Here is an 18,733-nt window from a genome sequence, read left to right on the forward strand (position 1 = left end):
ACCCGTGGCTCACAAGTGGCATAATTAAATCAATCAACAAAAAACATTAATACGAAAAGAAATTTAGGAGTGGCCTAATTTCAATGGAAGTAGTTAAAAGGTACTCATCAGTGCTTACCAGTATCATAAGAAAAGCAAAACTTTCATATTATGAGACTAGATTCAAAGAAGCAAAAGGCAACATGAAAAGCACATGGAATAACATCTCTAACATCCTGGGAACTAAACAACACTCCCACAACCAGATAACACTCTCTAAGGATGGCCTTACACTGTCATCTGACTTAGAAATGGCGAATGAATTTAATAGCTTCTTTTCATCGATTGGTGCTAACCTTGCAAGTAAAATCCCACAGACTCAGACACATATCAACACATATCTCTCAGGCAGCTATCCAAACTCTCTTCTCCTCTCACCAGTCAGCCCGTCAGATGTTGTGTCCATCATACACTCACTAAAAACCAAAGCTGGAAACATCAGTGAAATCCCATCCATTGTATACAAGAGTGCCTCCCATGCCCTTGCACCACCTATAGCTCTGCTGTTCAACAAATCCCTTGAGTGTCATACCTTCCCTGATATCCTTAAAAAAGCAAGAGTAACGCCAGTTCATAAAGGAGGTAATCCGTCAGACATAAACAACTACAGACCAATATCGAACCTACCCATACTATCAAAAATATTTGAAAAAATTATCTACAAACAGCTCTACTCCTATCTCGTAAAATTCGACATTCTTAGCCCCTGTCAGTTTGGCTTCCGCTCTCAAAAGAGTACCAACGATGCAATTATTAGTCTCCTTGATATAATTTACTCTGCCCTTGACAAAAATGAGTTTCCAATTGGACTCTTCATTGACCTGAGAAAGGCCTTTGATACTGTTAATCACGATTACCTCTTATGTAAACTCCATCATTATGGAATCCGAGGCCATGCACTGGACTATATCCAATCCTATCTTAGTGATAGACACCAATGTGTAGCCATCAATAATATAATCTCTCCCATTCTACCAATAACCGTTGGAGTGCCACAGGGCAGCATCTTGGGACCCCTACTATTTCTTATATACATTAATGATCTGCCTAATGTCTCTAACATTCTGAAACCTATTTTGTTTGCTGATGATACTACCCTCATTTACTTAAACCCCAACCCACATACACTAAATGATGTTGTTAATAATGAACTAAAAAAAGTTCACTTATGGATGTCAACCAACAAACTAACACTTAACATAGAAAAGACCTACTACATCCTATTTGGAAGCAAATCTACAAATGCAATTCAGCTTCAGATTGACAATGTAAACATTAGCAATAAAAATGATGGAAAGTTTCTTGACATATTCCTAGACAAGAGACTCAACTTCAGTACCCACATACAACACATAACTAAGAAAGTCTCTAAAACAGTTAGTATACTCTCCAAAATCAGATATTATGTTCCTAACTCTGCTCTCATCTCTCTATATTATGCACTAATCTATCCCTATCTCAACTATGGTATCTGTGCATGGGGTTCAACCACTGCAAACCACCTCAAGTCCATCATCACCCAGCAAAAATCTGCTATCAGAATAATATCAAATTCTGCTTTCAGACAACACACAGCCCCCTTGTTTAACTCCCTAAACATGCTAAACATAATCTCACTCCACAAATTATCTTGTGTCAACTACATTTACAAAACCCTGTTCTTAAATGCAAATCCTTGTCTGAAACTCTTCCTGGACAGATGTAATAGGACCCATTATCACCACACCAGAAATAAATATCTCTTTGATATCCCCAGAGTTAAACTTAATTTGTGTAAACACTCTATGCAAATAAAGGGACCCAGTTTATGGAACTCACTCCCTACTGAATTGAAAAGCTGTCCAACTTTTACATCATTCAAAATCAATACTAAAAAGTACCTAATTTCATCTTCATAGCTTTTCTCTTTTTGCCTTAAAATTGCACTGTATCTATTGCTACCCAATCTCCCAACCTTTTTGTTCCCAATTTGAACATCTTTACCATTGAGATCATTGCTGTTTTCTTATATGTGCTGCCATTCTATTGTATGGTGTTTATAAATCTTGTTTATCTGTATCTTTTGCTACCCAGTCTCCTAATCTTTATGTACCCATTCTGAACATCTTTACCATTGTGATCATTGCTGTCTTATATGTGCTGTCAATCTGCTGTATGGTGTCTATTAATCTTGTTTAAATTACTAATCAAGCTGTCAATGTAATCAATCAGAGCTTTAATATAACAATGTGCTTTAATATACTTACTTATCTCTCTCATTTCATTTTTCTCTTGTAATGTATCTTTCATTTATCAATTCTGATTGAAATTACCTACTTAAAGTTATCTGCTAGATTAAGGACCTGCCCGAAACGCTGCGCGTACTAGTGGCTTTACAAGAATGTAATTACTGTACTATCCAATGTATTCTCACAAACCCAATGTACCTTCTTGTATATATATAAATAAAATAAAATAAAATAAAATAAAATAAAATAAAATAAGGGGCATGAAAAATAACGTGTGAGAGCTCGAATATAATCATGTAAGGGGTACGAACTTCTAAGCCGTATACTGGAGTACCAGCTATCGAAACCCGTCTTTTACTTCCTTACTTTCAGTATATGTACATAACTTTAAATCAGAAATACAGAACAAATGTTAATGATAAAGAAACACCTGAAGCACAAGAGTGATAGTGACAATAAGCAGTATTGGGCAGGTCTTCACCAGGTACATTAATACTTGATTTAATGATCAGTTTACCCAAGGTGAACCCTGAGCTCCTGGGGCTGGCACCTGGTGGTGGGAGTAATTAGCACTGGTAATGACTCTAGTTGTCAAGATTGCTAATATTTTGTCTTGATGTTGTCTGTTTTGATACACTACTTTTCTAGTTTTTTTTACTTTTGGTTTGGGTGATCTAGCATTCCCTGCTCCCTGTGCCTCTTTGAGTGGACCAGGTTTTGTCCTCTGGTCTATGAAAAATATTCTATGAATCACAAGAGCCTTGTGTGACATGATACATGTAAAGCTATGCAGGTGGCTAGCAGCAAGGAGCCACCAAGGTACACAACCAGAAAAAAAATTACGATAAAATTACGTCAACAAATTTAGTCATCATAATTTGGGTTTGGGAGTAAAGGCTGATAAGGGGGTTTGCTTCTTGGAACCTTAAAAAAAAAAAAAAAATAATGAGTCCAAATAAAATTTATATTTCAAAGCTATAGAAAAACACATGGAGATTACAGGGAAATAAAGTACCAATTCCTGTACTGTATGTCCAACTTCGGGCAAAAGTTAACCATAGTTGGTGAGAATCGATTCCTAATTTCTAAGCCATACTTCCATTTATAGAACAATCCATTGATCAGAATCACATTACCAGTAATGTACTGTATTGTATAGGGTAAATATAATTTCAAAATAATTTGTACAAAGTACAAAGGAAACTTGTGTTTAACACTTCATGTGTTAGCCACATGAAGTGATGCTGCTATAAGCAAGGTGGTTTCATTATTTATTTATTTATTTATTTATTTATTTATTTATTTTTATTTATTTATATATATACAAGAAGGTACATTGGGTTTGTGAGAATACATTGGATAGTACAGTAATTACATTCTTGTAAAGCCACTAGTACGCGCAGCGTTTCGGGCAGGTCCTTAATCTAGCAGATAATTTTAAGTAGGTAATTTCAATCAGAATTGATAAATGAAAGATACATTACAAGAGAAAATGAGATGAGAGAGATAAGTAAGTATATTAAAGCACATTGTTATATTAAAGCTCTGACTGATTACATTGACAGCTTGATTAGTAACTTAAACAAGATTAATAGACACCATACAGCAGATTGACAGCACATATAAGACAGCAATGATCACAATGGTAAAGATGTTCAGAATGGGTACATAAAGATTAGGAGACTGGGTTGCAAAAGATACAGATAAACAAGATTTATAAACACCATACAACAGATTGGCAGCACATATAAGAAAACAGCAATGATCTCAATGGTAAAGATGTTCAAATTGGGAACAAAAAGGTTGGGAGATTGGGTAGCAATAGATACAGTGCAATTTTAAGGCAAAAAGAGAAAAACTATTAAGATGAAATTAGATACTTTTTAGTATTGATTTTGAATGATGTAAAAGTTGGACAGCTTTTCAATTCAGCAAGGAGTGAGTTCCATAAACTGGGTCCCTTTATTTGCATAGAGTGTTTACACAAATTAAGTTTAACTCTGGGGATATCGAAGAGATATTTATTTCTGGTGTGGTGATAATGGGTCCTATTACATCTGTCCAGGAAGAGTTTTAGACAAGGATTTGCATTTAAGAACAGGGTTTTGTAAATGTAGTTGACACAAGATAATTTGTGGAGTGAGATTATGTTTAGCATGTTTAGGGAGTTAAACAAGGGGGCTGTGTGTTGTCTGAAAGCAGAATTTGATATTATTCTGATAGCAGATTTTTGCTGGGTGATGATTGACTTGAGGTGGTTTGCAGTGGTTGAACCCCATGCACAGATACCATAGTTGAGATAGGGATAGATTAGTGCATAATATAGAGAGATGAGAGCAGAGTTAGGAACATAATATCTGATTTTGGAGAGTATACCAACTGTTTTAGAGACTTTCTTAGTTATGTGTTGTATGTGGGTACTGAAGTTGAGTCTCTTGTCTAGGAATATGCCAAGAAACTTTCCATCATTTTTATTGCTAATGTTTACATTGTCAATCTGAAGCTGAATTGCATTTGTAGATTTGCTTCCAAATAGGATGTAGTAGGTCTTTTCTATGTTAAGTGTTAGTTTGTTGGTTGACATCCATAAGTGGACTTTTTTTAGTTCATTATTAACAACATCATTTAGTGTATGTGGGTTGGGGTTGGAGTAAATGAGGGTAGTATCATCAGCAAACAAAATAGGTTTCAGAATGTTAGAGACATTAGGCAGATCATTAATGTATATAAGAAATAGTAGGGGTCCCAAGATGCTGCCCTGTGGCACTCCAACGGTTATTGGTAGAATGGGAGAGATTATATTATTGATGGCTACACATTGGTGTCTATCACTAAGATAGGATTGGATATAGTCCAGTGCATGGCCTCGGATTCCATAATGATGGAGTTTACATAAGAAGTAATCGTGATTAACAGTATCAAAGGCCTTTCTCAGGTCAATGAAGAGTCCAATTGGAAACTCATTTTTGTCAAGGGCTGAGTAAATTATATCAAGGAGACTAATAATTGCATCGTTGGTACTCTTTTGAGAGCGGAAGCCAAACTGACAAAGGCTAAGAATGTCGAATTTTACGAGATAGGAGTAGAGCTGTTTGTAGATAATTTTTTCAAATATTTTTGATAGTATGGGTAGGTTCGATATTGGTCTGTAGTTGTTTATGTCTGACGGATTACCTCCTTTATGAACTGGCGTTACTCTTGCGTTTTTAAGGATATCAGGGAAGGTATGACACTCAAGGGATTTGTTGAACAGCAGAGCTATAGGTGGTGCAAGGGCATGGGAGGCGCTCTTGTATACAATGGATGGGATTTCACTGATGTTCCCAGCTTTGGTTTTTAGTGAGTGTATGATGGACACAACATCTGACGGGCTGACTGGTGAGAGGAGAAGAGAGTTTGGATAGCTGCCTGAGAGATATGTGTTGATATGTGTCTGAGTCTGTGGGATTTTACTTGCAAGGTTAGCACCAATCGATGAAAAGAAGCTATTAAATTCATTCGCCATTTCTAAGTCAGATGACAGTGTAAGGCCATCCTTAGAGAGTGTTATCTGGTTGTGGGAGTGTTGTTTAGTTCCCAGGATATTAGAGATGGTATTCCATGTGCTTTTCATGTTGCCTTTTGCTTCTTTGAATCTAGTCTCATAATATGAAAGTTTTGCTTTTCTTATGATACTGGTAAGCACTGATGAGTACCTTTTAACTACTTCCATTGAAGTAGTTAAAAAGTACTTCCATTATTTATTTATTTATTTAATTTATTTATTTATATACAAGAAGGTTTGTGAGAATACATAGCATAGTATTTACAATCTTGTGAAGCCACTAGTATGTGCAGCGTTTCGGGCAGGTCCTTAATCTAACAGATAATTTTAAGTAGGTAAATTCTAGCAGAATTAATAAAATGATAAATACATTGCAAGAAAAAAAATGAGATGAGAGAGATTAGTAAGTATATCAAAGCACATTGGTATATTAAAGCTCTGATCGATTACATTGACAGCTTGATTGGTAATTTAAACAATATTAATAGACACCATACAGCAGATTGATAGCACATATAAGAAGACAGCAATGATCACAATGGTAAAGATGTTTGGATTGGGTATATAAACATTGGGAGATTGGGTAGCAATAGATACAGTGCAATTTTAAAGCATAATAATAATTCAACTTTAAAGCAATTTTAAAGCATAATAATTCATTGTGTCGGAGGGTGGGGGGGCAGGCAGCCAGTGTTTTAGCCTGGGATTAGTTGTGGCCGAGAGATCTTGGCATCAGGAAGGAATCCTGAATATTCAAGTGAATAATCAACAACATTTAGATCACCAACTTGCATCATCTTCAGTAAACTGAAATATTCAAATTCTATAATTAAATCATTAAATTTTTTAAAGACATTTAATTGATCAAAATTTCCATTTTTATTTATACTATAATGAAGAAATGTTACAAGATAAAATACCTTTAAGCAATATACTGTACAGCATATTTGTTTGTATAAATATGTATATTTTTAATTTCCAGGTACCAATTTGGCAGTGTGGTATACTGGCTCTTCTTATAGCATGGATTCAACTCATTCAAATCATCAATAAATTGCCACAGTGTTCAGTTTTCACAATCAGTACGTGGGATTTCATAAAATGTTCCCTCAAAGGTTTAATGAACATTGGAATGGTGATATTACTCTTTGCCCTGATATTTCATTTGCTCTTACACGATAATAGTGCCTTTAAATCAATTCCACAATCATTTGTGAAGACTGTAGTCTGGATGTTGGGCGACCTTGGATATGATGACACCTTTATCACGGAACCACTTTCTTATCCAGTCCTTGTCAATGTACTCTTCTTTGTGTTTATCTGCACAATTTGGACCATCATTTTTACATTAATGAAAGCTCCATCATCAAATGAAAAGGAAGTTGAATTGTTTAAAAAAGCTGCACTAGCAAATTATCTACTAATTCTTGATGTTTGCTTTCCATGGTTTAAAAGAAAACATGCTGTGGGAATGTATAATGTTAGTAATAGGAAGCCATGGATAATACAAAAGATACAGCATTGTATTAAACCTAAGGAATCATTGATAGTGAGCAAATTATCACAACATATTGATAAAGTTACTTTAATGAATACTAATAAATTCAAGCAAGACAATACCAAACACTGGATTGTATCAAAGACAGAAAAGTTATTTAGATTTTTCAGTAATTATTCTAATGAAGGTGCAAATATTGCATTGCCTGATCTCCAACAAGAGCATTTACAAGCACAAACTAAAAAGCTTGACCAATTGCTTGCTCTTTGTAATCAGTTAAATGAAAATTACCGTAAGCAAAATGAGCAGATACTAGAGATGAAACAACAGTTAGATAATATGAAGCAAAGATCAAGATACAGCACGAGCCCACTAAGTTTTCCTTAACATACAATACAGTGGGTGGGTTGTGGACAAAAAACAAACAAGGAACTTCAGGTACATGTACATAATCTACTGAATATAAGCAGGCTTTTTTATCTTCAGTTATTAGTGTAACTACCAAAGTCTAGTTACAGGATGAGAGCTACGCTCGTGGTGTCCTGTCTTCCAGCACTCTGTCATATAATGCTTTGAAATTTCTGACCGTTTTGGCTTCCACCACCTTCTCACCTAACTTGTTCCAACCGTCTACCACTCTGTTTGCGAAAGTGAATTTTCTTATATTTCTCCAGCAGTTTTGTTTCGTTAGTTAAAATTTATGACCTCTTGTTCGTGAAGTTCCAGGCCTCAGGAATTCTTCCCTATCAATTTTATAGATTCCTGTTACTATTTTGTATGTAGTTATTATATCGCCTCTTCTTCTTCTATCTTTTAGGTTTGGCATATTTAATGCCCCTAACCTCTCCTCGTAGCTCTTGTCCTTTAGTTCTAGGAGCCACTTAATGGCATGTCTGCACCTTTTCCAGTTTGTTGATATGCTTCTTAAGATATGGGCACAAAATAACAGCTGTACATTCCAGCTTTGGTCTAATAAAGGTCGTGAACAATTTCTTTAGTATTTTGTCATCCATGTATTTAAAAGCAATTCTAAAGTTAGAAAGTGTAGCATAGGCTACTTGCACAATGTTCTTAATATGGTCCTCAGGTGATAGTTTTCTATCTAGAACCACCCCCTAGATCTCTTTCTTTATCAGAATTCTATGAAGATTTCTCACATAATTTATAGGTTGTGTGGGGTCTATGTTCTCCTATTCTACATTCCATAACATGGCATTTATTCACATTAAATTCCATTTGCCAAGTGGCACTCCATGAACTTATTTTGTCCAGGTCTTTTTGAAGGGCATGGCTATCATCTATGTTTCTTATCTCCCTACTACCTTAGCATCATCAGCAAACATGGATTTATTTCCTTTAAATGCAATATTTGTGAGTTCCATCCATCATGTAATTATTATAATTCCCCCCCCCCCCTTTTTCCAATTCAATTTATGTTTTGATCTCAATTAGTTTTAAGTTTCAGTCTAAGTTTGTTTCAATATCTTGCCAATAACGCTGTGTGTATTAGTGGCTTTAGGCATAGTAAGTAGTAGCTCTATCTAGAAATCCAACATTGTTACTCAATTTCTATGTATATATATTTTTACCTAAATAAACATTTTATTTATTTTATTTTTATTTATTTGTTACGGTGCCGCCACCAACATTAACGATCTAAAGAAGTGTGAAAAATTTGGCGAAATGTACAGACCAATTTTCCCTTCATACAGCTGTTGATGGCCAGCAGCTGCATTAAAGCACTTCTGGTTTGTTGAACGTTACTATCAAGTCTGGTAATAGTAACTAATCTCAACGTGATCATATCAACTCAAATTTATTGTTCTGTATCGAGATAAGAGTGTCTTCCCTAATCTTCACATTGCTATTCAGATAATGCTAACCATTGCAGTTTCCATCGCCAGCTGTGAAAGATCATTTAGCAAATTAAGACTAATACTTTCGTATTCAAGAGCGTTTATGAGTACAGGTAGACTGCTCTTGCTCTGCTAGATGTAGAAAGAGAAGCAAGTAATTAAAAGAAGGCACCAAACGTAGAAAGAATAAACTAGAATAACTGACTTCACATCACAGATCAATTTGTCATCAGTGAAAGCCAGGAAGGTGCAGTTTTAATTTTCATATGTGACTATGTGCATCGAATTTTGTAACAAGCTCATCAAAACTTACATGCTTAACTAAATGAACTTTAGGGTTCAGTCCTCGAGCCCATTTTGTCCTGTAACCCTTTCCACTTCCACCCACAGGATGGGCTTGGGGTGCATAATAAATGAACTAAACTAAACTCGTGTAGTGTCAATTTGTAAATCCAAAAGATAAATTAACTGATATTTTCTAGCTGACTTTATGATAAAGTTTCCCAAGAGATGGGTGTCAGAAGTTTGGACGGGCGCAATTTCAGTGCTTGCTATAGGCGCTGTTTTCTCTCCACACACCATTGTACACTGGGAAGAGAACCTAGAGCACATCCAGCTCCAAGCACTCTTAACTCCTGGCAGATGTACACCAAAATGTACAGACAACAATGACAAAAAACCCATCACTTAAATGAAAGCAGACTCTGGAGCCAGGGCGACGGAGACCGGACACACGTGTACCATCAGAACAGAACGGAAGGTGGGGCAGCCGGCTGACCGCAGGCCACCTCCATCTTCACACCAAACAAGTGTGGGAGGTGAGGTGAACGAGCTGGCAGTAATTTCGAGAATTTTCGATAGATTCGAAAGTTTCGTGAGAATCTTTAGGCGGTTCTCGAGGCTGGGGTCTCGTAGGAAGACAGCAGCTAGTGGCTTCAAACGAGAAGCCACTGCCAGCTTCTCGTTTCGCTGGTAGGGAAACGAGTGTTTTGTTTCAGACAGTGGGTGGCTTTCCTGGAGAGGTGGCAGATATGAATAAATTAATAACATTGTTAATCATACATAACTGCGCCTCTCCCCCCCCCCCATCCCCCAGGTTCCGGCACACTTTCAGATGCTTCAGGAAGCCACCGAAGCTCACCCAGAAATTGGCATTGCATCCACCTTTTTTTTTTTTTTAATGTTGACACCCAGTTTGCCCTTTTTTTCCTCTCATTTCTGGGATTGGGATCTAACCTGCTGCTGTGGTAAAACCAACATGTGTAATGGTAGTAATACTATTTAAAACCTTCGAGGTCTCTTATGTACTTATCAGAAACAGTTCTCGCCTGCCAGGCCCGTCGTCAGGTGCTCCTGACTTTTGATAAACTTCCGCAAATCTTCGGGGAAAATGAAGTAATACCAAGACAAAATCTCTCTCTCTCTCTCTCTCTCTCTCTCTCTCTCTCTCTCTCTCTCTCTCTCTCTCTCTCTCTCTCTCTCTCTCTCTCTCTGTCTCTCTCTCTCTCTCTCTCTCTGTCTCTCTCTCTCTCTCTCTCTCTCTCTCTCTCTCTCTCTCTCTCTCTCTCTCTCTCTCTCTCTCTCTCTCTCTCTCTCTCTCTCTCTCTCTCTCTCTCTCTCTCTCTCTCTCTCTCTCTCTCTCTGTCTCTCTCTCTCTCTCTCTCTCTGTCTCTCTCTCTCTCTCTCTCTGTCTCTCTCTCTCTCTCTCTCTCTCTCTCTCTCTCTCTCTCTCTCTCTCTCTCTCTCTCTCTCTCTCTCTCTCTCTCTCTCTCTCTCTCTCTCTCTCTCTCTCTCTCTCTCTCTCTCTCTCTCTCTCTCTCTCTCTCTCTCTCTCTCTCTCTCTCTCTCTCTCTCTCTCTCTCTCTCTCTCTCTCTCTCTCTCTCTCTCTCTCTCTCTCTCTCTCTCTCTCTCTCTCTCTCTCTCTCTCTCTCTCTCTCTCTCTCTCTCTCTCTCTCTCTCTCTCTGTCTCTCTCTCTCTCTCTCTCTCTGTCTCTCTCTCTCTCTCTCTCTCTCTCTCTCTCTCTCTCTCTCTCTCTCTCTCTCTCTCTCTCTCTCTCTCTCTCTCTCTCTCTCTCTCTCTCTCTCTCTCTGTCTCTCTCTCTCTCTCTCTCTCTCTCTCTCTCTCTCTCTCTCTCTCTCTCTCTCTCTCTCTCTCTCTCTCTCTCTCTCTCTCTCTCTCTCTCTCTCTCTCTCTCTCTCTCTCTCTCTCTCTCTCTCTCTCTCTCTCTCTCTCTCTCTCTCTCTCTCTCTCTCATCCTTCCCACCTTACTCAAATGTAATGCCACATCACCCTTCCCACCTCACTCAAATGTAGATATAAAATCAGGGAAACGCAAGTTCTAATCAGTTGTGTATTTGTGAAGTCTTTGAAAATGTAATAAGTTTTACGAAACGCGCCCGTGTCGCGTCAGACTAGAAATAAAAATGAATTTTGGAGAAGTGATTTTTGATTTACCTCCAACAGTGAAGCATAATGTACGAAAGATTGAGAAAATTCGTGATAGAATTATTAATCTTACTTTTTCGGTCATATTTAATAAAATATGTCTACAGGAAAGACTGCTACCAAAATATACTAATGTTAAAGTGCACGACCCAGCAGCAAGGAATCAAGCCTTCACGATAAAATATCGCCAGGATCTGATTCGTGATCAGATATACAAGGCAGAGAATGAAATCAAAGACAAAAAAACGCAACTACTTCATGCTACAAACGAGTGGAGAAATAGCAACATCGACCATAGTATCCGTACCCGCATTGAACAACACCTCGACATCCTCACAGACCAACATCACCTCAGCACTGAAACAAGGATTATCAAGAAACTAACAACATTATATGGAGGACCTATGGCAATTCCACGACCAAGAGATGGCTTCCTGAACCTTGCAGGAATTAACCTCACTGAGGACCAAGTCACTCTCCTAAATCTGGGCATAAACTGTCATGTTATGTCCAGACCGAGTGAAATGGCCCGGAAAGTGGAGTTGGAAATTCTGTTGGACGACATATTCGACCTCGAGACACAAAAGAAGGTCACTACCAAAGATACCTTACAAGCAGAACTTATTGCAGAAGGAGGAAAGAATCGAGGCAACTACAGAAGCACCATACTGTCCCCCGAGCTTAGAGCGGCAGCTAAAAGCCTTCGTGAGAACAAGGAGATAGTTGTCAGGAGAGGTGACAAGTCGCCAATATATGTCATTCTTAAAAAAGACGAATATCTGGCGAAAATGAACATCATACTCTCTGACCAAACTAAGTTCCAAAGGGTAACGAAGGACACTACAGCCGAATTAAAAGCAAAGGTCAACAAACTGATCGAAACTATGAACGCCAAGAAATCCGGACTCCACCTGCCAAAGATCATTGGGGAATATAAACCTGGATATGCGTATGGAAATGTCAAGACGCACAAGCCTGGAAACCCACTTCGGCCAATCATTAGCCAGGTACCCACACCCACGTACAGATTGGCGAAGCGACTCAACGGCCTGCTGACTCCTTATGTTCCTTGCGCCTTCAGCCTGAAGTCTCCAATGGAATTTGTGGACTTACTGCGGGGCGCACGGGCCACAGGGATAAGAGCCTCGTTGGACGTAGAATCGCTGTTCACTAACGTACCTGTGGACGAGACAATCGGAATGATAGCTGACAGAGTGTATCGTGATCCAGCCTGTACTCCTCTTGACATGCCAGAAAGTATTCTGAGGAAACTACTCCAAGCTTGTACTAAAGAGGCACCCTTCTTGAGCCCGGATGGGCACATGTATAAGCAAGTAGATGGGGTCGCTATGGGTTCTCCCCTAGGTGTCCTGTTTGCAAACTTCTACATGGGTACCATCGAGCAAAAAGTCTTAGTCGACATGAACTTGAAACCGGCCATATACTGCAGGTATGTTGACGACATTTTTACACAGGTACCTGATGTCAGACATCTGCAGGAGCTGAAGGAGGCATTTGAGCAGAGTTCCGTGCTGCGTTTCACTTACGAGACGGAAAAGGATGGGAAGCTGCCTTTTCTAGATGTAACAGTCATGGAAAAGGGCGGAGGTTTCCACACTGCAGTCTACACAAAGGAAACAAACATAGGAATGTGCCTAAATGCCAACAGCGACTGCCCTGACAGGTACAAGAGGAGTGTTGTTAACGCATACGTCGACCGTGCTCTCAGCCACAGCTCAGAATGGAAGCAAGTCGACGAAGAACTCTGTAGGGTAAGGCAGGTTCTAGTCAATAACGGCTTCTCCAATGGTTTCATCGAAGACATCATAAGAAGGAAAGTGAAAAGCCATGCAACCTCCGAAGAGACAACTAACACAACACCTATACCCCCTATTAGACTATTTTACAGGAACTTCTTTTCTACAGCTCATAAAACAGAGGAAAGGGTCCTGAAAGATATTGTTAATAGAAACGTTATCCCTACAGACAAAAATCAGAGGATACAACTGACGATTTACTATAAAACCAGAAAAACGGCCAGCCTACTCATGAGAAACTCTCCAGACACGAAACAGAACGCTTTAAAAGAGACTAACGTCGTCTATGCCTTCAAATGCCCACTTGGGGACTGTAAGCTCCAAAAAACCCAGTATATAGGCAAGACAACAACATCTCTTTCTAGGCGTTTAACGATGCATAAACAACAGGGCTCCATTAAGGAACATATAATCTCTTCCCATAACCAAACCATCGCCAGAGAAATCCTAGTAAACAACACAGAAATCATCGATAGATACAGCGATAGCAGGCGGCTCGACGTTTGCGAGGCACTACACATCAAGAAGTCAACACCAGCAATCAACAGCCAATTATTGCACAACTATATTCTACCCACCTCAAGACTCCGCTCCAATATAGAAGCATCAAGAAATATGGACCAATAGGCTTTCTACAAACACTTCTATTCAATATCCATTGTTTCGTGTTCTGTCTTGTGTTGATACTTTTAATACCCTATTAATATCCTCTAATGCCACATCATCCTTCCCACCTTACTCAAATGTAATGCCACATCACCCTTCCCACCTCACTCAAATGTAGATATAAAATCAGGGAAACGCAAGTTCTAATCAGTTGTGTATTTGTGAAGTCTTTGAAAATGTAATAAGTTTTACGAAACGCGCCCGTGTCGCGTCAGACTAGAAATAAAAATGAATTTTGGAGAAGTGATTTTTGATTTACCTCCAACAGTGAAGCATAATGTACGAAAGATTGAGAAAACTCGTGATAGAATTATTAATCTTACTTTTTCGGTCATATTTAATAAAATATATATATATATATATATATATATGTCGTACCTAGTAGCCAGAACGCACTTCTCAGCCTACTATGCAAGGCCTGATTTGCCTAATAAGCCAAGTTTTCATGAATTAATTGTTTTTCGACTACCTAACCTACCTAACCTAACCTAACCTAACTTTTTCGGCTACCTATCCAAACCTAACCTATAAAGATAGGTTAGGTTAGGTTAGGTAGGGTTGGTTAGGTTCGGTCATATATCTACGTTAATTTTAACTCCAATAAAAAAAAATTGACCTCATACATAATGAAATGGGTAGCTTTATCATTTCATAAGAAAAAAATTAGAAAAAATATATTAATTCAGGAAAACTTGGCTTATTAGGCAAATCGGGCCTTGAATAGTAGGCCAAAAAGTGAGTTTTGGCTACTAGGTACGACATATATATATATATATATATATATATATTTATATATATATATATATATATATATATGTCGTACCTAGTAGCCAGAACGCACTTCTCAGCCTACTATGCAAGGCCCAATTTGCCTAATAAGCCAAGTTTTCATGAATTAATTGTTTTTCGACTACCTAACCGACCTTACCTAACCTAACCTAACTTTTTCGGCTACCTAACCTAACCTAACCAATAAAGATAGGTTAGGTTAGGTTAGGTAGGGTTGGTTAGGTTCGGTCATATATCTACGTTAATTTTAACTCCAATAAAAAAAAATTACCTCATACATAATGAAATGGGTAGCTTTATCATTTCATAAGAAAAAAATTAGAGAAAATATATTAATTCAGGAAAACTTGGCTTATTAGGCAAATCGGGCCTTGCATAGTAGGCCCAGAAGTGCGTTCTGGCTACTAGGTACGAAATATATATATATATATATATATATATATATATATATATGTCGTACCTAGTAGCCAGAACTCACTTCTCAGCCTACTATTCAAGGCCAGATTTGCCTAGTAAGCCAAGTTTTCCTGAATTAATATATTTACTATAATTTTTTTCTTATGAAATGATAAAGCAACCCTTTTCTCTATGTATGAGGTCAATTTTATTTTATTGGAGTTAAAATTAACGTAGATATATGACCGAACCTAACCAACCCTACCTAACCTAACCTAACCTATATTTATAGGTAAGGTTAGGTTAGGTAGCCAAAAAAAGCTAGGTTAGGTTAGGTTAGGTAGGTTAGGTAGACGAAAAAACATTAATTCATGAAAACTTGGCTTATTAGGCAAATCGGGCCTTGAATAGTAGGCTGAGAAGTGCGTTCTGGCTATTAGGTACGACATATATATATATATATATATATATATATATATATATATATATATATATATATATATATATATATATATATATAAATATATATATATATATATATATATATATGTCGTACCTAGTAGCCAGAACGCACTTCTCAGCCTACTATTCAAGGCCCGATTTGCCTAATAAGCCAAGTTTTCATGAATTAATGTTTTTTCGTCTACCTAACCTACCTAACCTAACCTAACCTAGCTTTTTTTGGCTACCTAACCTAACCTTACCTATAAATATAGGTTAGGTTAGGTTAGGTAGGGTTGGTTAGGTTCGGTCACATATCTACGTTAATTTTAACTCCAATAAAAAAAATTGACCTCATACATAGAGAAAAAGGTTGCTTTATCATTTCATAAGAAAAAAATTATAGTAAATATATTAATTCAGGAAAACTTGGCTTATTAGGCAAATCGGGCCTTGAATAGTAGGCTGAGAAGTGAGTTCTGGCTACTAGGTACGACATATATATATATATATATATATATATATATATATATGTCGTACCTAATAGCCAGAACGCACTTCTCAGCCTACTATGCAAGGCCCGATTTGCCTAATAAGCCAAGTTTTCATGAATTAATTGTTTTTCGACTACCTAACCTACCTAACCTAACCTAACCTAACTTTTTCGGCTACCTAACCAAACCTAACCTATAGAGATAGGTTAGGTTAGGTTAGGTAGGGTTGGTTAGGTTCGGTCATATATCTACGTTAATTTTAACTCCAATAAAAAAAAATGACCTCATACATAATGAAATGGGTAGCTTTATCATTTCATCAGAAAAAAATTAGAAAAAATATATTAATTCAGGAAAACTTGGCTTATTAGGCAAATCGGGCCTTGAATAGTAGGCCAAAAAGTGAGTTCTGGCTACTAGGTACGACATATATATATATATATATATGTCGTACCTAGTAGCCAGAACGCACTTCCCAGCCTACTATGCAAGGCCAAATTTGCCTAATAAGCCAAGTTTTCCTGAATTAATATATTTTCACTAATTTTTTTCTAATGAAAAGATAAAGCTACCCATTTCATTATGTATGAGGTCAATTTTTTTTATTGGAGTTAAAATTAACGTAGATATATGACCGAACCTAACCAACCCTACCTAACCTAACCTAATCTAACTCTATAGGTTAGGTTCGGTTAGGTAGCCGAAAAAGGTAGGTTAGGTTAGGTTAGGTAGGTTAGGTAGTCGAAAAAACATTAATTCATGAAAACTTGGCTTATTTAGCAAATCGGGCCTTGTATAGTAGGCTGAGAAGTGCGTTCTGGCTACTTGGTACGACATATATATATATATATATATATATATATATATATATATATATATATATATATATATATATATATATATATATATATATATATATATATATATATATATATATATATATATATATATATATATATATATTAGTATATTTTGGTAGCAGTCTTTCCTGTAGACATATATTATTAAATATGACCGAAAAAGTAAGATTAATAATTCTAACACGAATTTTCTCAATCTTTCCTACATTTCTTTTCACTGTTGGAGGTAAATAAAAAATCAATTCTCCAAAATTCATTTTTATTTCTAGTCTGACGCGACACGAGCGCGTTTCGTAAAACTTATTACATTTTCAAAGACTTTAGTTCACAAATACACAACTGAATAGAACTTACGCATCTCCGATTTTATATCTACATTTGAGTGAGGTGGAAGGGGTGATGTGGCATTAACACAAGACCGAACAAGATGTGGCATTAATAGGGTATTAATTTCATCAACACAAGACAGAACAAGAGTATTAATAGGGTATTAATTTCATCAACACAAGACAGAACACGAAACAATGGATATTGAATAGAAGTGTTTGTAGAAAGCCTATTGGTCCATATTTCTTGATGCTTCTATATTGGAGCGGAGTCTTGAGGTGGGTAGAATATAGTTGTGCAATAATTGGCTGTTGATTGCTGGTGTTGACTTCTTGATGTGTAGTGCCTCGCAAACGTCTAGCCGCCTGCTATCGCTGTATCTATCGATGATTTCTGTGTTGTTTACTAGGATTTCTCTGGCGATGGTTTGGTTGTGGGAAGAGATTATATGTTCCTTAATAGAGCCCTGTTGCTTATGCATCGTTAAACGCCTAGAAAGAGATGTTGTTGTCTTGCCTATATACTGGGTTTTTTGGAGCTTACAGTCCCCAAGAGGGCATTTGAAGGCAAAGACGACGTTAGTCTCTTTTAAAGCGTTCTGTTTTGTGTCTGGAGAGTTTCTCATGAGTAGGCTGGCCGTTTTTCTGGTTTTATAGTAAATCGTCAGTTGTATCCTCTGATTTTTGTCTGTAGGGATAACGTTTCTATTAACAATATCTTTCAGGACCCTTTCCTCCGTTTTATGAGCTGTGGAAAAGAAGTTCCTGTAAAATAGTCTAATAGGGGGTATAGGTGTTGTGTTAGTTGTCTCTTCAGAGGTTGCATGGCGTTTCACTTTCCTCCTTATGATGTCTTCGATGAAACCATTGGAGAAGCCGTTGTTGACTAGGACCTGCCTTACCCTGCCTTAATCAGAGGATACAACTGACGATTTACTATAAAACCAGAAAAACGGCCAGCCTACTCATGAGAAACTCTCCAGACACAAAACAGAACGCTTTAAAAGAGACTAATGTCGTCTATGCCTTCAAATCCCCACTTGGGGACTGTAAGCTACAAAAAACCCAGTATATAGGCAAGACAACAACATCTCTTTCTAGGCGTTTAACGATGCATAAGCAACAGGGCTCCATTAAGGAACATATAATCTCTTCCCATAACCAAACCATCGCCAGAGAAATCCTAGTAAACAACACAGAAATCATCGATAGATACAGCGATAGCAGGCGGCTTGACGTTTGCGAGGCACTACACATCAAGAAGTCAACACCAGCAATCAACAGCCAATTATTGCACAACTATATTCTACCCACCTCAAGACTCCGCTCCAA

General features: G+C 37.5%; 1 protein-coding gene across 1 annotated transcript in view; it reads left to right on the forward strand.

Annotated features, from left to right (window-relative positions):
- LOC138349592 (transient receptor potential cation channel subfamily A member 1-like) overlaps positions 1-8,302 on the forward strand; it is a 62,554-nt gene extending 54,252 nt beyond the window's left edge. The window contains exon 8 of the mRNA XM_069327299.1: positions 6,794-8,302. Within this exon, the coding sequence (XP_069183400.1) occupies positions 6,794-7,696 (903 nt within the window). The 3' untranslated portion in view covers positions 7,697-8,302. The remainder of the gene's footprint in view (positions 1-6,793) is intronic.
- The last annotated feature ends 10,431 nt before the right edge of the window (positions 8,303-18,733 follow it).

The sequence above is a fragment of the Procambarus clarkii genome, chromosome 19 (genome assembly GCF_040958095.1).
Source record: "Procambarus clarkii isolate CNS0578487 chromosome 19, FALCON_Pclarkii_2.0, whole genome shotgun sequence".
In the NCBI taxonomy this organism is placed as follows: domain Eukaryota; kingdom Metazoa; phylum Arthropoda; class Malacostraca; order Decapoda; family Cambaridae; genus Procambarus; species Procambarus clarkii.